The sequence below is a fragment of the Sorex araneus genome, chromosome 1, assembly GCF_027595985.1.
Source record: "Sorex araneus isolate mSorAra2 chromosome 1, mSorAra2.pri, whole genome shotgun sequence".
Taxonomy (NCBI): Eukaryota; Metazoa; Chordata; class Mammalia; order Eulipotyphla; family Soricidae; genus Sorex; species Sorex araneus.
The window spans coordinates 129,415,389-129,436,691 of record NC_073302.1 but is presented as its reverse complement, the minus strand read 5'-3'; the positions used below and the strand labels follow the sequence as shown (position 1 = coordinate 129,436,691).

Sequence of the window (21,303 nt, the reverse complement as noted above, 5' to 3'; positions counted from 1 at the left end):
CTCTGCCCACACTCCCCTGGTCATTCGTGCCACCCGTGGTTCCTTCGGGGTGACCGGGCAGCGGACTCTTTGGTCCGGTGTCTGCGCCGCGGCTACCGCTCTCGGGCTCATTTAGTAGGTGGCAAGTAGTCTCCCAGTTCATACACTGGGAAACCGAGTTTCGAAGCTGAGTGTGGAGCGGGAATGCAACTCCCAGTCCTAAAGCACGCGGGGTCGCTGGCTGGAAGAGGAGGTCGAGGTCTGAGTTAGTTAACTGCATGAGAGGCACACAGGCCATCCTGGACACAGCCACGCCTGGGGTCCTGGGTTGGATGCCCTGGAACTACTCTTTCCATCGCCTCATGCTTCTAGAGCCCGTATCAGAGATTGCCAGGACAATGCTTGTGAAAACAAAAGTGCCACAGAGGAAACATAATCCAAGATTTAAAATCCTTTTATGACATAGAAGAGAAGCCCAGAGAGTATTCTCCCCACCCCTTTATATTTGCCAGACTTTTACAAAGGAACTTGATAAATACTTGATCAATACATCAATATTGTACTGATCAAATACAATATCCTTATGTTAGGTATTCTTGTGACCACTCTTTTTGTTAGAAAATAGATGCAGAAGGTTCTTGGACTGGTTCAAGGTCACACAGCTGCTCTGGGTTGGTACTGAAGCTGAATCCCGGACTCACTGCTATCTTCTTTTTTCTTTTTTGGGGGAGGCACACTCAGGTCTTAATCCAGGATCTGTGCTCAAGCATCACTCCTTGTGGTGTCGGGACTATTTGCTGTGGCAAGAGGAGCCAGGGCACTGCACTCAAGGCAAGCATCTTACCTGCTGTCCTATCTCTCTGGTCCCTCTGCCAGATGATTCAAAGCGTAAAGAAACAAAAACTAAGAAACAAAACCTTGGACAGCTCCACTGACTGGCCATAGAAATTGGCAAGAAAGCATATAAATGTACCTGTAATGACTGCTTCTGTGGTTTATGTTATCACCTTCTGATGTGCATAAAGTTTCTCTGGGAGGAAAGTTGGTCTTTAAAGGGAAGCCCTCCACTCTGGTGGAGGTGGGTGCAGTAACTATATACATCAATACCATAAGCTATTGTAGCCATGTTACCTAAACTATAATCAAAATAAAAGGGAGCTCCTCAAAAGCAAGAAAATTTGTTTTGGGGGGGGACACACATCTAGCAATGCTCAGAGATATTCTTGGCTCTACACAAGAATTAGTCCTGGCGGTGCACAGGGTACCATAAAGGTGGCTGGGATTGAACCCAGGTTGGTCACATGCAAGGCAAACATTCTACCCACTGTACAATCGCTCTGACCTGGCAAGAGGATTTTAAACAAATGAGTATTCTTTAAAATAGTGCATGTCCCTCCCCCCAGTTGATTCCAAAAACACATTTGCACTCATATTCAGTGAAGCCCTGTTCAGAGAAGCCAAAAATCTGGAAACAACTGAAGTGTCAAAGAACAGATGACCGGATAAGGAAGCTATGGTACTATACACAAAGATACATATACACAGCTATAAGAACAGATGAAATCAGAAGAGGCAATCTGCTGCTGCATGGAGAGGTATAGGAGGATGTAATGAAGTTAAGGAGTAGAGACACATATCTCTTATGCAGGATATAGTCAGAGAATAATACCCAAAGACAACACAAACTGAGAAGTGCTCTTTTGTAGGTAGCTTGGGAGGCGGGTGGGAGGGCAGGCTATTGGGACAGTGGAGGAAAGTGGCCACTCGGGCAGGATATGGTGAGGAACTATAATGCATGAAACACTATATTAACACTATTGTATACTATGGTGCCTTAAACAGAATTAAAAGGGGGAAAAAAAGAGGCAGAGGCTTAGGGGTAGAGTGATGGGAGGGAAATGGGAACATTGATGGTGGGAAATTACACTGGTAAAGGGAGAGGAGTTGAAACGTATAACTGAAACCCAATCAAACGACTTTGTAACTAACTCACTGGTTGATTCCTTTGCCTTGCACGTGGCCAACCCCTCTGTCCCTCTCAGAGAACCCAGTAAGTTACCGAGAATATCCCGTCTGCATGACAGAGCCTGGCAAGCTACCCATGGCGTATTATTTGATATGCCAAAAAAGAGTCACAACAAATCTCACAATGGAAACTCTACTGGTGCCCGCTGGAGCAAATCTATGAACCAGAAGACAGTGCTACAGTGTTACAGTGCACTAGTTGATTCAGTAAAATAGAGGGAGCCTGGGCAATAGTACAGTGCATAGGGCACTTGCCTTGTATGCGTTCAATCCCTAGCACCCCATATTGCATTCAGAGCTGCCAGGAGTGATGAGTGCAGAACCAGGAGTAAGGCCTGAGAATGGCTGGGTGTGGCCCCCTAACCAAAAAATAAACAAGGGCTAGTGTGTGTGTGTGTGTGGGGGGGGTGTTCTTGCCTTGCATGCATACATCTTGGATTTGATGCCCAATACAACATATGGGCTCCCAAGCCCTGACAGGGGCAATCCCTAAATAGTCACAGAAATCCCTAGGCACTAGCTGGAGTGACAACCCCCACGCCAATTTTATTTTTAAAATACTGCATGGGGGCTGAAGCGGTAGTACAGAGGGCAGAGCACTTGCCTTGTATGTGACCAATCCAGGTTTGAGTCCCAAATACCATGTGGTCCCGAGTGCCATTCAGGAGTAATTCCTGAGTGCAGAGCCAGGAGTACCCCTAAGCACTGCCAGGTGCAGCGCAAACACTAAAATAATACATGCCATCGATCTTTTTCTCTAAAGCAATACATACAGGAAACCAGAAAAGAGAGTACAGGATTATACTATTTCTTGTGCTTTCACCTTTTACCATTCAACCCTGGTTCAATGTTCAGCAATGCATACATACAGTCCCCTGAGCACTGTCAAGAATGATCCCTGAGCAGAGTAGTAGGAAGTCCTGAGAACTACCGGGTGTGGCCCCCCAAAATGTTTTTTGTTCTTGGTTATTAGAGTCCTTAGGATTTCCTGAGTGATCCTGGGCTGTATCCTTACATTAGTGCTTTTCTGAGTTGTCCTAATGCATCATTAAACCTAAGTGGGGAGCTGGCCAGGGAGATCATATATGCCAAGGCCCTATTTTGGAGCAGGCATTTGCCATGGGGCAGTCTTATGATACTGACTTGTGGAAACCAGGCAGAAGCCCAGTGGTAATACTTGGTACTTCTGTTGGTGTTGGGAGAACAAATTGCTGTTCTGTTCTATCATGACCTAGTGCACTTGGGATTCTGGTGAGAAGTGTCAACACTCCACCAAGTTGTCACATTATAGAACTAGCTAAAAAACTCTACAAGTGGGAGGGACAAAGTATCTTGTTGAACACTTGAAACAGCATCATGTTTCAATGTTTTTTCTTTTGGAGTGGCTCTGTATTCATTACCTGCAACAATGAATACAACAGCAGCCCTTACTCCTGTACTATTTCTCCAGTACCCTCAATAGCTATTTTGTTACATGTAAATACTTTGCAAACCAAGTGTCAGTCCATGTAAGATTTGTCACTGTAGGTTGTTTCCTCCGCTACAAATTTACTTGCATTCAAAAACACTGATCTAGCCTGCATACCATTTGGGAAAAGTTGAAATGAACTATACTTACCCTTCAAGCTGGTCTTGACAGACCATGTAAAAAAAAAAATCAAATAAATTAACCCTCTTGATATAAAGTGCCATTGTTCCTGATCCTTACTTTCCTTGAAGTTATTTAGAACTCTTGGAAGACTGCTATAAAAAATGAGCCTTGTTTCATTCTTTGGCTTAAGAGTGCAGAGTCTAAGCAATTTCAGCAAGGTTCATTTTATACTTAACACTGTCGTGGCAGTTCATTACATGACAAAAATATTGTCATGACTTTATAATGAAACTTACAACTCAGCAATGACAGCCCAAGGTAAACCAAAAATCCAGATGGCCAGTATCCTCTGGTTTCATTAAAAAATAAATAGGCTTTGTAGTATATATTCAAGAGCCAGACAGATCTGGAAATGCTCATTTAGTTTTTGGTCCTAAAAACACAGTCTCCTGGAAACCAGAGAGATAATATGGGGGTTAAGGTGACTGCTTTGCATCCTCAGCACAACAATCTCCAGAAGTGACTCCTAAACAGAGCCAGGAGAATAGGACCTGAGCACTGCCAGGGGTGGCCTTCCCTGCCCCTTGTTCTAAAAAGCCTCCTGCTATCACCATCTGTCTTCTCCAGTTGTGGTAAGCCATTTTCCTTCAGTTATATTTCATAACTGTGGTACCTTTTATCATCAGGATTACCCAAGAGAGGGCTCATATAACCTTTGGCAGGACACAGGGAATGCCTCCACCACTGAGCAGCATCTTGGACCTGAGTTTCATCTTTACATTTAACACATTAATATCTGTAGAGACAACCTTTGAAAGTAGGCTATAATAAAGCAATTCCCAATGGATAAGTTACCTTATCATGTAAGAACTACAAATTATCAGCCACCTTTCTCCATCTTCAACTCATTTCTGGGCATGATAGATACATACTGAGTTTTCCTGACTCAATTCTTTTATCAGTCATGTTATCAGCAAAGATTCATAAAGACCCACGAGAAAAAAAAATCTAAGCACAAACAACTTTCACATTAAAAATTAAAAAAACAAAGAGTCGAGAACACATAATTTTAAATTTTACTTTAAAAATGTAAATATCTCCCAATATTTAACAGGTAAAGAAAATAGCATATTGGATCATTTTGTGGTTATATTTTATTTTCCAAGTAATACTGATTAAAAATATTTACACACCTACTTTTAAGTCCACAGTTTAGCACTCTTATTTGTATGGCTTTAAAAGTTATAGCACAAGATCTTTACATTAAGGATCGGAGGGAGGGGGATTCATTCAAAACAAAGCCTGATATATTATATACATTTTTCTATACTTTTAAATACATTAATTTTTAAATGATGCTTTTTTTTCATCTGGTGGTAAAAATACTAGTGCAACTTTTCATCAAAATAAAGTTTACCACAGATATAAATGAATTTTTCCAATTGAAACTGGCCTTTCAGCTGCCATTAAATGAAACTCTCAACCTAACAAGTGAAAAAAGGACGTTAATTGTCATTATAAGCAAAAATATAAAGTACTATAGTATCATCTACATTACTCCTTAGAAGTACTATAGCATCATCTACATTGCTTCTTAGAACACAAACTTTGAAAGAACCAGAGATGCTTTATAGAAGTTTCAGTTTTGAAAGGCACATGGGTGTGGTTTTTTCTTTTTGACATTCTAGAAATTTGCCACTACCACCGCTCTGTTTCAGTTGCAGAGATGACATCTGTGACTATTAATGTAGACAAGAATGTAGTTCAAACTAAAGAAAGCCAAAGCCAAAATTTAACTGCACAGTAACAATGCACTTTTCTTCATGCAACCTTGTGTTTCCTATATATTCAATTTTCCTAACATGCATTAGAATACATGTTTGTATTCTAATGATTTTGATTTTACAATATGGAAAAAAAAAACTAGAGGAAGGGCATGACCTGGAGGGGAAGAGAAGGGAGAACCCTTACCACAATGAAAACAGATGTTCGTACCCAACTATCTAATAAGAATATAATCCACTTAAGTTTCCAGAAATAAACATCTCAAAGCTTCCCCCTTTCAATTATGGGGGGAAAATCCCTCCTCTGTGGCATTAATGGGGGTGGGGTAAGAATCCGTTTGTTTTAATAGAAACAGTTCAGCACAACAGGAAAAGAATTAACTTTGGTCCACTTGTCAGCATAAAGACAGTCACACTGCCCGACAGTTCAAATACCTAACACACATGTAAAAATATAGTCATGTGTCATTTCAGTCTAGAACTGGTATAGGTGTTCTGTTTTCATTCCCTGCCTTTTCAGCTTGGGAATCCACTGGCGATCTGGTCGCTACACCATCAGCATCCTCGTGATCTTCCCTGACAATTTCAGCAGCATCTACTTGGCTAGCTTCTCTCTCCTCTTCCTGGTTCATGATTTCCGGGGCCACCTGATCCAAGTCTGCTTCCAGAAGCTCAGTTTGTATTTCCATTGGCATCTGATTGACCCGTTCAACATGGAGCTCCTCTACATGTACTTCAGTACCTTCTTCAGTCTGAATTCGACCTACTTCCAAGTAACTCACCTGCACCTGCTCTGGAAGCTCACTCATGTGTGAATCATGCACTTGGCCATCCTGCAGCAGATCTGGATGGACCTGTTCGACAGTAACTTGTGCCGAGTCCACCTGCACCTGAAGCAATGGCAACACATGGACCTTCCCGACTTGTTCTATAATAGTCATTGACGTCACAGGCTCAGTCTGCACACGGGTTTCTACTGAAAGAACTTCTTCTGTTACTAGCCGCTCTGAAATATTATGAGTATCACTGAGATGCCTACTTAATTCATTTCCTTGCATAAACCACAAGTCACATAAAGTACAATGGTTGGGTTTATCTCCAGTGTGTATCACCAAGTGATCTTTGAACTGGTCCCAGCTGTTGAACACACTGTTACAGACCTGAAACAATCAAACATAAAATGTGACACATTCTCGAGGAAGAGAAACACTTTTCTTAAAAACAAACTACAAGTTCAAAATATTTTCAGAAAACCTGGTTTAAGTAATTTCATGATTTTGCTTTTAGGTCACAAACAGTAGTGCTCAAGGATCACTTCCGGCAGGACAAGGGGGAACCAGATGTGGTGCCAGGGATCAGACCTAGGTCGGTGATGGCATCACCCTGCCCGCTGTTATTCAACCATTATTTCTTCTTTTAGCTGATGGAGCTAATAAATACATTTTGAGAAACATTTTGGCAATTTAACATTTCAATGGAGCGATAGCACAGCGAGTAGTGCACGCGGCCGACCCAGGTTTGATTCCTCCATCCCTCTCGGAGAGCCCGGCAAGCTGCTGAGAGTATCCCACCCACACTGCAGAGCCTGGCAAGCTACCCGTGGTGCAATCGATATGCCAAAACAGTAACAACAAATCTCACAATGGAGACGTTACTGGTGCCCGCTCGAGCAAATTGACGAAACACGGGATAATAGTGCAGTGCAGTGCTAACATTTCAATGAAGAAACACAGATTCAAAGCTTGAATGACAGTACAATAGGCAGGGCACCAAACACGGTCCCCAGAGCCCAGCCAGGAACGATCCCTGAACACAAAGAGTAAGCCCTCAGCACCACCAGGTGTGGGTCAAAATTGGGGGGGAAAAAAAGAAAAATATTCTACAAATTATTAGTATTTAGAACCAACCATATTTTGCGGGATAAAGATGCACTAATTACAAAAGTCGACTACAGCTGACCTGTTAGTCTCTGCAAAATGAAGTGAGTCTGAATTTTTATAATCTATGTAAAAAATATTCATAATATCAGGCCAGCTATGGAGCTCATAATTTACTGATATTGTCTTCTTGGTTAGGCTAAAAAGGTATAATTTCCCTTATAAAATTAAGATGGTGCTGTTCTTTACTCACATTTCTTTCAAAGCAGTGTGCTCTGTACCTCTGCTCTTGACTGTTACCCTTCACTTTTGATAATCTGGGGACACAGACTCCTTTGCTAAGAACAAAACACACCTACAACACATACCTGACATTCATAAAGCTTCTTTCTTCCCTTTTTAGCCCCCACTCCAGTTTGGCATGCTGTCAGGTGACATTTGAGAGTGCTATTTCTAGCAAACCGTTCATGGCAATTTGGACATTCAAACGGTTTTTCACCTATTAAAATAGAAAAAAGAAAAATTATATTGAAAAATAATAAAACCCCAAAGTTTTTTCTAGCTGCACCTTTTCTAGGGATGGTGGCTAAACCACTCCTGGTGATGCTCAGGGGCTATTCCTCCTGGCTTTATTTCAAGGGTTATTCCTGGCAGTAGTGCCACAAAAGATGGGACTCCATGTATCACCTCTTGATCAGCATTTATAATCAAGTAATATTAGCACATTAAAAAAAATCCCTTCAAGCTAGAAATAAGCTTTCAGTGATTGCATCTGTGCTTTCACAAATAAAATTTAGATCCAGGGTTCTGTTTCTTATTTTTACATTTTGTGAAAGAAGTTACACATCTTCCATTTTTAAATCAAGATGAATTTACAATGCTCTACTCATTTCATGGGCCGGAGCCATGGCACAGCAGGTAAGGCGTTTGCCTTGCACATGCCGACCCGGGTTCAATTCCTCCGCCCCTCTCGAAGAGCCCAGCAAACTACCAAGAGTATCTCGCCCACATGGCAGAGCCTGGCAAGCAATCTGTAGCGTATTTGTTATGCCAAAAACAGTAACAAGTCTCACAATGGAGACATCACTGGTGCCCACTCAAGCAAATTGATGAATGGGATGACAGTGACAGTGCCAGTGCCACTCATTTCAAAATTTTTGAGCACTTACTGAGTGTCAGACCACGTACTAGATAAGACATGTCCTAGTTTCTTAAGTTTGTTTGTTTTTTTTTAAGACAGATCAAAGTATTTCATAAAGGGGAAATAATGAGATTAAGACCTGTTGCAGGGGCTGGAGTGATAGCACAGCGGGTAGGGCGTTTGCTATGCACGTAGCCGAACTGGGTTCTAATCCCAGCATCCCATATGGTCCCCTGAGCACCGCCAGGGGTAATTCCTGAGTGAAGAGCCAGGAGTAACCCCTGTGCATCGCCAGGTGTGACCCCCCCCCCCAAAAAAAAGACCTGTTGCAGACAAGGGCAATGGGAAATGTACTGCAGCAGTACAAAAGAGAAAAATGATTAATTCCACCAAGAACTATTAACAGCTTATTCTAGGAAGAGGCAGACAGGCATAAAACAGCTTGGTGAGATGGAAGGAGAGGAATTAGTAATGACTCCCAGATTACAGACTTTCAGTATCAGCCAAAGAACACAAAAATCTACTAAGTTTGACTTGGGGTATGCTGGAAAAAATTATTGACTGCATTTTGTGTCTGTTAAGTTTGACGTTTCTGAGCCAAGTGTGAAGAGAGGGTAGAGATGTATAAATAAATCCGGAGCCCTATCGTCAAAGTGATAGAGATTCAAGTTACTTTTGAGTAGTAAAACATTTGATGTGAATGAAATCTCTCATGATGTTATGTTAAGTAACAGAATCAAGAACCAAGAACAGAAACAATGGAAACAGGAATTAAAAGAACAAGTACAGGGGCTAGAGAGATAGCACAGCGGGTAGGGCGTTTGCCTTGCATGCGGCCGATCTGGGTTCGATTCCCAGCATCATCCCATATGGTCCCCTGAGCATGGCCAGGGGTAATTCCTGAGTGCAGAGCCAGGAGTAACCCCTGTGCATTGCCAGGTGTGACCCAAAAAGCAAAAAAAAAAAAAAAAAAGAACAAGTACACAAACCATCAGAGGGACTGAGGGACTGAAACAGAACTACCACAAGCAGAAGGAAAAATTCTGAAGAAAATCAAAGAAGAAAATTCAGAAACACGAGGGTAGTAAAGAGTGCAAACAGAACATAGATATCAGGTCAGGTAGGACAAGGAGGAGTACCTGGCAGTAACTTTAGCAATAACAGAGGGAGTGGTGTTGTGGAATCAGAAGTCAGAGTACAGTGGAAGAAGGGAGAGGGAGTGAGAGGAAGTCAGTGAAAGGTAAATAAATTCCAAAAAAGCTTGGTAAGGCAAGACAGGTGGGGGACACACGAAGGACTGTGTCAGATGTTTCTTCAGAGGAATTCCCCTTGAGAAGAACAGATGATCTCTTTGGAGAAGACACAACGGATGCTCACCCAGGATGGCAGGAAGACAGATCCAATATCTGCAACGGTGCACTGGGGGCTAGGGACTTAAGCACAGAGTTGAAGATACAAAAAGGCCCTCCACATTAGATCTGAGACATGATTTTTTTTCTCCAACCAGGGAGCTCTAAGAGTAAAACCTTTCCTCACTGCAAAAAATGTGAGAAAGGAGATTTATTTTTGTTTTGTTTTGTTTTTAAAAGAACATGTGGCTCAATAGGCAAGGAAACTTGCACAGAAAAGAAAAAATGAGTGACCAAGGTGATAGTGCAACAGATGGGGTCCTTACCTTGCAGGCCAACCGAATGCAATCCTCAGCATGCCATATGGTCCCCTGTGCTCATCAGGAGTGATCTGAGCCCAGAACCAGTAATAAACCCTAAGCAGCACCAGATGTAGTGCTCCCACCCCCACCCACTCAACTCCCACCCCCCCAAAAACAGAGAAGGGGGAAAAAAGAAAAGAAAAAGTAATTCAAGTTGAACAGGGACATGAAAAGTCAGAAAGGGGGCACTAAACTACATGAAAAGGAATATGAAAGGATTGGGAAACTAAACAAGATAAAACCCAATTGAGTAAGAAGAGATAATTCAAGGAACAGAGTAGTATTTTAGACACAAGTGGAGACACAGCAACAAGAGGTCCTAGATTGGATCCAAGTGGAACAGACAGACGTAACTCTGAGCAATGTGATAGTACAGCAGGACGGTATTTGCCTTGCACATGGCTGAACATGGTTCGACCCCCGTCTCCCCTGAAGCCCTGAGCATAGTTGGGTATGCCCCCAAAACAAAAAAATGAAAAAAAAAAAGAAAAGAATTAGTGTTGGCCTAATCAGAGAGAGAGAGAGAACAAAAGGAAATACCCTGCCATAGTGGCAGTGTGGGGTGGGCGGGGGAGTGGGGGTGGAACGGGACTGGGGAGGGTGGGAGAGATGCTGGGTTTATTGGTGGTAGAGAATGGGCACTGGTGAAGGGATGGGTTCTCAAACTTTGTATGGGGGAAACATGAGCACAATAATGTATAAATCTGTAACTGTACCCTCACGGTGATTCACTAATTAAAATTAAATAAATTATTAAAAAACAAAATAAAAATAAAAATCTACAGCAATTTCCACAAAAAAAAAAAAAAAAGAATTAGTGTTGGTATAGAAACCTCTTTAGTGCTGGCAAAACTGGACGGCTAATTGCAAAAAAATGGGCTTAGACCTCCATCTATCACCATGTACAAAAATCAGATCAAACTGGATTAAAGACCTCAACATCAGACCAGAATCCCTAAGGTACATTGAAGATAAGGTCGGCAAAATCCTCCACGACATTGAAGCCAAAGGTATTTTCAAAGCTGACACGCCACTGGCTAAGCTAGTGAAAACAAAGATAAATAAATGGGACTATCTCAAACTAAGAAGCTTCTGCAACTCAAAAGACACAGTGACCAAAATACAAAGACAGTCTACAGAATGGGAAAGGATATTTATGCAGTACCCATCTGATAAAGGGTTGATAACAAGGATATACAATGCACTGGTTGAACTCCACAAGAAGAAAACTGCCAACCCGATCAAAAAATGGGCTGATGAAATGAACAGAAACTTTTCCAAAGAAGAAATCTGAATGGCTAAGAGGCACATGAGAAAATGTTCAACATCACTAATCATCAGGGAAATGCAGATCAAAACAACAATGAGATATCATCTCACACCACAGAGACTGGCCCACATCCCCAAAAACAAAAGCAACCGGTGTTGGCGTGGATGTGGGGAGAAAGGGACTCTCCTTCACTGCTGGTGGGAATGCCGACTGGTTCAGCCCTTTTGGAAAACAATATGGACGATTCTCAAAAAGTTAGAAATTGAGCTCCCATTTGACCCAGCAATACCACTCCTGGGAATATATCCCGGAGAGGTAAAAAGGTATAGTAGAGATGACATCTGCATTTCCATGTTCATTGCCGCTCTGTTCACAATAGCCACAATATGGAAAAAACCAGAGTGCCTGAAAACAGATGATTGGCTAAAGAAACTCTGGTATATTTACACAATGGAATACTATGTAGCTGTCAGGAAACATGAAGTCATGAAATTTGCATACAAGTGGATCAACATGGAAAGTATCATGTTGAGTGAAATGAGTCAGAAAGAAAGAGACAGACATAGAAAGATTGCACTCATATGTGGAATATAATGTAACTGAGAAGTACAAGTTGGCAACGATGCAACTTCTGGCAGATATCTCTCTGGACTTAGTTACTAAAATACTAAATTACAGAAACCCAAAACTGAGAGGCCGCTAAGTGTGGTCACTCGACCTCACACTTCTTCATCCTCAGCAATGGAAAACAAATTACCTAATGCTTCCTTTTCAGCAGGTCTGACTTTAGGGGAGAGACTCTCCAAACAATAACAGTGAGTTTTGTTGAAATATTGTATGCAATCAAAGTGAAAGTAAAGTGAAATTTATTAGTTACACAGGCGGGGGGGGGGGGCTTAGGGTGGGGGGGCTAGGGGTGTGGGGGTGTTTGGGGTGTGAGGGGGCGGGGTGGAGCTATACTGGGATTCTTGGTGGTGGAATATGAGCACTGGTGAAGGGATGGGTATTCGAGCATTGTATAACTGAGATTTAAACCTGAAAACTTTGTAACTTTGTAACTTTCCACAATAAAAAATTAAAAAAAAAAAAAAAAGAAACCTCTTTAAACTCCAAAAATAATGGGAGATAAAAGTTCTTTTGTGTGTGTGTTGGGGGGAGGGTGTTTAGAGACTGGGAAAGATAGCTCAAATGAAGAAAAGTGCATGCCTTGCAGTACAAGACTAGAGTTTGACATCCCCCACCTTCAGCACTGCTGGGAGATACCAAAAAGGTTTTACCATTCTGACTTGGAACAGACACTTTAAAAGGAAACTAGTAATCCTTTGGCAATCCTGCTCAAATTCATACAAAGGATATATATATTCAAGTTGGCTGATTGCAGCACATTTATAGTAATAAAAGACTAGCAACAACCTGAATGCATTTTTTTTTTTTTTTGCTTTTTCTGGGTCACTCCTGGCAATGCACAGGGGTTACTCCTGGCGCTCCACTCAGGAATTACTCCTGGTGGTGCTCAGGGGACCATATGGGATGCTGGGAATCGAACTTGGGTCAACCATGTGCAAGGCAAACGCCCTACCCGCTGTGCTATTGCTCCAGCCCCATGAATGCATTTAATAGTTGGTATATAAACTAATATTCATACACTGAGTACCATGCAATCACAGTGGTGGGAAAAATCAGATTTACAAATGTCTCATATTTTAAAGCTTTCAAAATTGGGGCCAGAGTGGTAGTATACAGCATTTTCCTTGCAGATGGCAGACCTAGGTTCACTCCCCAGTACTACATAGGGTTGTCCTGTGTCCCACCAGTTAGGATCCCTAAGTGTAGACCCAGGAGTGAACACTGCTAATGTCCCCCCTACCAAAAAAACAAAAAAGTTTAAGGGACTGGATTGATAGCACAGTGGGTAGGGTGTTTGTCTTGCATGCAGCTGACCTGGGTTTGATTCCCAGCATCCCATATGGTCCCCTGAGCACCACCAGGAGTAATTCCTGAATGCATGAGCCAGGAGTAACCCCTGTGCAACACTGGGTGTGACCCAAAAAAGGAAAAAAAACCTAAGGCATTTAAGTGTCAAAGAACTATTATTACATGCTCCCATTATTTCAAAAGCTTGTGTGTCTGTGGGTACTTTAAAAAGCAAATAAATTTGCCACAATAGTACAGGGGGTAGGGCACTTGCCACCCACGCAGCCAACCCAGGTTGGCTCACCAGAAGAGATCCCCAAGCACAAAGCCAGGAGTAGCATCTTGAGCACAGCTGGGTGTGCCCCTCACCCGCACCCCCCAAAAATGCAAGGGATATATCAGAACGATGAACTATAGCTGTTTCTAGGAAGGTCTACTGAAACAGAAAAGGAATTCACATCACACTGTCATTTGAGCTTTTATGTCATTTGCTTCTTTTCTGTTGAACAAGTTAGTTTAATGCAACAAAATATATAAATAGCAACAAGCTAGCTATACCTTTTTTTTTTCGATTTTTGCTTTTTTGGGGTCACACCCAGCAATGCACAGGGGTTACTCTTGCTCTGCACTCAGGTATTACTCCTGGCGGTGCTGGGGGACCATATGAGATGCTGGGAATTGAATTCTAGTCGGCTGCATGCAAGGCAAACACCCTACTTGCTGTGCTATCGCTCAGCCCCGCTAACTATACTTGAAATGTGAGAACAGTACAGTCTTCAAGAAAAGGCCCATGGACAAAGTGACCAGTCAGGTTCACAATTCTGGCCAAGTGCCAGAACTGGAATCAAAATCTAATTCTGATTTCAGATCCATATTCTGAGTCCACACTATTCTGGGTAACTGTGGTTTGAAAATATGATGAAAAGTCACAGTTACAGTTCTCTTTCATGAGTATTCCCATCCTTCCAGCCCTTCCTATAGTTATAGGCAACCGTAATCACCCAAATCAGAGAACTGTATTCCTTCTTTAACCCCCATCTCACAAATTGCTAAATCCTTTGGATTATGCCTACTTGATGTTTCATCTCCAAGTCCTTCCTCATTCTTGTTTCTATTGCCCCAACAGTTTTCTAATTAGAAGAACTAGTAAAATACCCAAATTCTGTTTTGCCAGCCATATGTCAAGATAAAATCGGAACACAGAGCACTTATCAAAATTACACTCCTTTTACTCAAACACAACTCTCACTTTCATACTCTCTCCCATCCTTAAACCACTATTAGACTCTCATACCAAAGAGTATTCCACATGGTCAGCCCCGTCCTACCTGTCTTTCGCCTGGCATTGTTCAACTTGGACCCAAGGCTCTAGCCCAAACAAACTACTAACAGTGCTCCAGGAGCCATTTCTCATTCTCAATGCCTACATGTTGCTGCACGTATTTTTGCCCAAATTGCCCGATTGACAATTCTCTTAAGAGGCGTCAAAAGGAAACACTTGACATTTCAAACCCTCTGCTCACCCAATTTTCAGGAGAATTTAACATCCCAAATGACCACCCTGGGGCCTTTCTGGAAAAGGAAACAGTTGGGTCCCAGCAGCTTCCCACCTGACCTCCACTCTCTCAGCACACCCAGCTCCACATCTCCTGAACCACATGTCGAGTACAATAACTCAACTCCGAACAACTCACACACTTACTCCTCCAGTCAGGGGCGGGCAAGGAAAAAAAGCAATATCCAGCCTAATTCCTCAGAGACTCCCTGACTTCCCCCCAGTCCCCAGGGCTAACTACAAAGATTCACCCTCAACCTAGAGTACACAGCAAACACAACGGGGACAGTGCACAGCCCATCAAGCTCAGAGAGTGAAAACAATAGCATGGAAGCCTCTCCCAGTGCTAACCAGTTCTGTAAATCCTCAGAAAATGACTTTAGTGACACAACATTGAGAACATTTAATGAGTCCAAAAAATTTATGGCACAAAACACAAGAAAGCAGTCAGCAAAACACAAGAAAAATGACAACCTAAATGAGAAAACTAAAATCAGAAAGTGACTAGAAAATGAAGAGTATGGTAGGTGATACAAAAAAAACTCAGTGGAAGTTCTGAGCAACAGTTACAGCAGCTGAATAAAAGATTGAGGAGCTCCAGGATGAGATGCAGGAAAATTCTAGAATATGTAAGATAATGGAAAAACTGTCTGAAAAGAAGTGAGCAGCACAGCAAAGAACTATGGGATGAGTTAAAGAGGAACAGTGTAAGAATCACTAGAGTCTCTGAAGCACAGGAAGGTAAATTTGATGAAGAACCACTAAAGAAATCACAGCTAAGAACTTCCCTGAGTTGAAGGGTGCAGGCACCAAGATCCAAGAGGCCAGACGGTCCTAATGTACACTCAAACAGAAAAACTCAAAGACACATTATAATCTGAATAACAAAGTCCAAACTGAAAGCAACTAAATCAAAAAAGGAAAGTCCATTTCACAGCAGAGCTAAGTGAGCTGCTATGAACCAGAAGAGATTGACAGAATTTAGTAAAAACTTACTCAATGAAATGAACAGCTCACCAAGAATACTCCATCCAGCTAGATTATCATTCAGATTTGAAAAAATGATAGAGCTTCATGAAGAGGTAGCAGCTTAGGAAATGCTTAACTTTGAAATCAGTTTTACAAGAAGCATTTAAAAGAGCTTCAAAGACGAAACAAACTCCACAGCACTTTGTCACTGAGTAGGGCATTCACTCACCATGCTTATGGATGCCCTTATAAATTGAACAAAGGGATTTTTTCTTACCAAGGGATTTTATATATATTCAATAATGAATTCACATTTAATTTATATGGAATGTTTTAAGACTATTTAGGCAATTTACATTCACAAGGGTTCAATTACAATCCTTTACTTATTAATGCAGATATTTAAGCATTATCTTTAAAAATAAAGTGCAAAATACAGAGTGCAGGGCCTGGAAAAAACATCTTTTTTAAAAAAAGTTTTGGGGTCACATCCAGCAATGCTCCGAGTTTACCGCTGGTTCTGTACTCGGGGATAACTCCTGGTGGGACTGGGGGCCAAACTGGGTGCTAGGGATTGAACCTGGGTTGGCCCTGTGCATGCAAGTCAAGCATCTTACCTACCTATCTCGCTGGCCCCCAAACTAATATTCTTAAAAACAATTGTGTACTCTGCACATTTGAAAATATAGGGAAAGGAATTATTAGTTTTTCTGTTAATTCTACTATTAAAATTAAATATAATATAGGAACTTAAAACTTGTAGTGATTATAGGGGGGAAAGCTTTTAACAAATGATTTGCTAATTACCTGTATGTTTTCGAAGATGCTCTTTAAAATGTCCAAAATGATCAAACTGTTTATCACAGTACTGACATATGTGAATTTTTTTCCCAGTTCTTTGCTTCTTACTTACTCCACCTTCTTCGAGGTGGTAACAATTGAGGTGCTGTTTCCATGCACTCTCCCGAAGATACCTTTTATTGCATATTTCACACTTGAAACTCTCAGTGGAGTGTGATTTCATGTGTTCCTTAAAATGGTAAAACAATTTAAATGAACGGTTACATTTCTCACAATGGAACAAGTCCTTCACATGTGACAGCTGAAGTTCCACAATTTCAATACCTTCTACCTGTTTGCTTGCTGGGTCAGATGCACAGCCGTCTTCTTCGCTTATCTGTCCTTTCCTATCACCCTGGCGATACTTGCTGGTAATATCCGCCAACAGTGCCAGAGCAGAATCATCGGAGGAGCCTGTGCTCTGAATGTACTTTATGGACTGCTTAGCAGCAGCCATCTCCTCCAATGTTTCGATGCCTTCATCTTCCACTTCAATTGTACCCTCAGCAATCTCCACTTCAATCTCAACAGGTTCTGATTCTGCAGATGGCAATGACTCAGTGATTACATTGGAAGTTTCTGCAATCTTTCTTTTTTTTGCTTCACTTTTACCTGTGGTATTTTCCTCTAGTGGAGTTGAGTTTTCTTTGTTCCTGAAATTCAAAAAGGCATGTATTTAAAAATCTGTATAAGTCCTAGCTTTTAGGACTTTTTAAAAGTCTCCATGACTTCTGGAGAAATTGATAACCTGGCAATAAAATTTATGTGGCAGGACAGAAAACAAGATCGAAAGACATATTACAACCCAATCTTAGACTTAATTTAATGGAGAAAGACATTACTATTAGTTATCTTGCAGAAGGTGAAGAATGCCAAGGACCCAGGACCTCACACAGCAAGGCAAGTGCTCTACCACTAAGTCACAACCCAAGGGAAAAGATGTTGGGGCTGGAGCGATAGCACAATGGGTAGGGCGTTTGCCTTGCACACGGCCGACCTGAGTTCAATTCCCAGCATCCCATATGGTCCCCAGAGCACCACCAGGAGTAATTCCTGTGCATCGCCGAGTATGACCCAAAAAGAAAAAAAGAAAAGAAAACAAGGGAAAAGATGTTACTTTCACAGTGCTGCTGAACACGTGGTATTCATATAGGAAACAAGAACTGACCTTGAGAAATTCAAATGGATCATGCATGTAAACATGAACTAAAATAACTGAAAGTCTACAAGAAAATCTTTGAACTACTGGGCCAGTGAAAGGTTTTTGATTTTTATTCTTTGTGTCTGGGGCCGTACCCTAGCAGCACTTGGGAGGCTACTCCCTGTGCTGGTGCTGGGGGCACCAGGGGATGCCAGGGATCAAATTCAAGCCTTCTGCATGCCAAGTCTGCATTTAGTCTGTTAAGCTCCCTTCAGCTCCTAAAAGTCAAAAGACCTGTTAAAAGCAGAAACCTTAAAAACATAACAGAAAGAAATCTTAATAACAAAAACTGGTTACAAGGATTTTATTAAAATTAAAAACTATGGGGCTGGAGCAATAGCACAGCTGGTAGGGAGTTTGCCTTGCACGTGGCCAACCCGGGTTCGACTCCCAGCATCCCATATGGTCCTGTGAGCACCGCCAGGAGTAATTTCTGGGTGCAGAGCCAGGAGTAATCCCTGTGCATCGCCAGATGTGACCCCCCCCCAAAAAAAAACCCCAAAAACTAAAATTAAAAACTTTTCACAAACAGGTGAGATGGCTCAGGGGTATGCACCTTGTCCTAAATTTGTTCCCCATCACTGCATCCCCTACCACTCGGTGCACCCTGATAGCTCCCAAGCATAGTGGGGCCGCAGGAGTGAGCCATCCAGCCCAGTGTTGGCTCAGTGTCACCAAGAGGCGCCTGAGTCCTCAGACTACTGGAGGCCCAAAGGAAAAAAAAACATTTTCTTTTAAAAGTCTTTTACGAAATATAAAAAGAATTCTCATCAGTCAGTGGACTCAGTTATAGGAAACTTAGAAGACAATCTCCATGAGTCTGTTTCTGGGCATCACGTAAATTGAGAGCTGTGGTTCTGCACCCAAGTTTTGTCCATCAACTACATTTTCAAAACTGTCTGCAGTGAACAACAGCCTGAAAAGAAAAGACTGCATGCCCTTGGCAGACAGCAGTTTTATTTACTGTTGAGCATTTGTTAAATAAGGCAAAAACAAAGGCAAGATTATCATGACAACAGGGAAACCATTATCATTAAGTTGGGTGCCGGGGTGCTGTGGGGTGGGAATACCCCTGAAGTCCAAGGATGGCTAGGGGCAGTAGTAACTCTGCTTTGCAAGTGTGAGGTGCAAAGTTCCATTCTCCATGACTCTGTCAGGGAGCCGCTATTATGGATCTCCAATGCCAAAATCAAAGGTGTGATCTCCGGTATACCTCAGAGCCTCAAATAGACAGCAAAGTGGCCAGGGCTACGGAGTCTGTAGCTATAGGGATTCTCTACAGTGAAAGAGCCAGACCCCAGGACTCAGCTCAGTGGGAAACACCACTACATACCTTACAAGCAGGAAGCTGTAAGTCTGACCCCTGGTGCTACCCACAAGCATGATTCTGGTGGGCACCAAGCATGATTCTGGTGGTTTTGCTGTCCTAGAATACCCTGGCACATCAAAAGCCAGGGGCGTGCAAACACAACTAGTGCATGACTCCAGGAGAGCACAACTTAATAGACAAGAGATATGTGAGCACTGTAGTCAGGAGATCCCCAGCAAGCTCCACAACCCATGTCAGAGCATCTCGCAGTCACCACAGCAACAGCAAAGGGAAGGGAGCATTAAAATGAACGGATAGTTTAACAAAAGGCGTGGTGTTAGTAGAAAAATAATACAGTTATTAAGGCACTTGCCTTGTTACGCAGTCAACCCCCATTCAATTCCTAGGACTGTATAGGGTCTCCTGAGCACAAAGCCAGGAGTAAGCCCTGGGTGCCATCTTCTGGGTGTGGCCCCAAAATAAACACAACCAAACTTCAAGAGAAGGTGTCAGTAATGATGACACTGCTGCCTGACACCAGGTTTTTGGAAGGGCTGTTAACATAATGAAGCCACACAACCTCCATGATGCTTGAGAGTCAAATGCACCTCTTTACTAGCACAGAATTACTTTCCCGACATCCTCCTCTTCCTCCTTTCCTCTCCCTTACCTTGACTTCAGCAGTTTTCAGAATTACAGGTGAAGTCAAGGTCTCTCTGTTCTTAAGGGCCAATATACACCCACCTAAGAATATGAAAGGAAACCCAGGAATGAGAGAAACTCCAACTTTCATAGCTGTTTGATTCTGCCCATCCCATCATCCCACCTGATTATTTACAGGAAAGCACATGCAGTCAGTTGATATGTATGGCTTAGGCACTATTCCTGGCAGAAAGGGACATTGTTCAGATCTTTCGAGTGATAATTTTATGTCCAGTTGTCGCTTTGATTATCTAAAAAGCATAGCTAGAACTGCTATGTCATGAACTGACATTTCCCAAATCATAAGTGAGAAAAGTCAGCTACAGAGAAGAGCTACTAGAACAATCCCCAGCCCCAACATTATCTGAGTTAAGATTTGGCAGAAGTTGGGGTTGGAGCAATAGTATAGCAGGTAGGGCATTTGTCTTGCATGCAAGTGACGGTTCCCTGAGCACTGTCAGGAGTACTTCTGAACACCGTCGGGTGTAACCCAAAGACCAAACCCCCTGCCCCCCCAAAAAAAGATTTGGCACAGGTTTTTCTACCTTATGATGACAAGTTTACACTATATTGAAGATACTCTGCAAGTTTGTCTCTGAGGTCCTGACTGCAATGTTATCACATCTATACTTGCAGCTGTTACAAATACAAATCTCAACAAGATTCTGGTACTTTCTCATCAAGTTTCCGGGGTCTAAGCAGGTATACAAGTAACACTTGATCCCTCCGGCAGTGAAAAAAATTGTTTCTGCTCCTTCCTGAAACCCAGCACCTTACCAGACACTTTCAGTACTAGAGACAGTATGTGTATTATATGGGCCTTTTACTATTTCCTTATATGAGATAATCTGCACATCAATATTTTGCAGTGAAGTTTCAGCTGACAAAATGCACTGGAAATGGTCCATCAAGTTGAGGTACATTTTCTAACACTGGGGCCAAAACATGCTTCCACTGTGCTATGATCCCACAACAGATGCTTTTGGATAAATATACACCAAGGAGATGTACAGTGGTCTGTAATCCTGAGAAACACAGCAGATCTGTTTTATAAAGATATCCTATTACCATGTTTGAAATTTAAACAGCTCAGGGGAAAAAAGTTTTGTGTGTGTGTGTGTGTGTGTGTGTGTGTGTGTACACAGGAAGAGAAGGAAAGGGGCCGAAGATAGCACAGTGGGAGGGCGCTTGCCTTGTATGTGGCTGACCAGGGTTCAGTCATCCCGTATGGTCCCCCAAGCCCTGCTGGAAGTGATTCCTGAGTGTGGAGCCAGGAATAACCCAAGTATATCTGGGTGTGTCCCCCTATCACCCCCCTAATAAGCAATAATATGCAAATTTGGCAAATATATTAAAATATAAGACTCAAAGAAAAGTATTTGGCAATTGTAGGCATTTTTCCTCACAAATTTTCTGTTACTTCTGAATCAAGCCT

The 21,303-nt window shown here is 42.2% G+C and overlaps 1 protein-coding gene across 7 annotated transcripts in view; it reads right to left on the bottom strand.

Moving 5' to 3' along the window:
* Window positions 1-4,648: 4,648 nt before the first annotated feature.
* The window catches only part of ZNF131 (zinc finger protein 131), a 34,200-nt gene continuing 17,545 nt past the window's right edge, over window positions 4,649-21,303 (bottom strand). For 5 of the 7 annotated variants that reach the window (XM_055133351.1, XM_055133375.1, XM_055133363.1 and 2 more), the window contains 3 exons: window positions 16,624-17,309; window positions 7,625-7,755; window positions 4,649-6,539 (listed from right to left, as the gene is read on the bottom strand). In XM_055133351.1, the coding sequence (XP_054989326.1) occupies window positions 5,850-6,539; window positions 7,625-7,755; window positions 16,624-17,309 (1,507 nt within the window). In that variant the 3' untranslated portion in view covers window positions 4,649-5,849. Of the gene's footprint in view, window positions 6,540-7,624; window positions 7,756-16,623; window positions 17,310-21,303 lie in introns of those variants that run through there. The other 2 variants (XM_055133371.1, XM_055133383.1) reach the window with 2 other exon arrangements.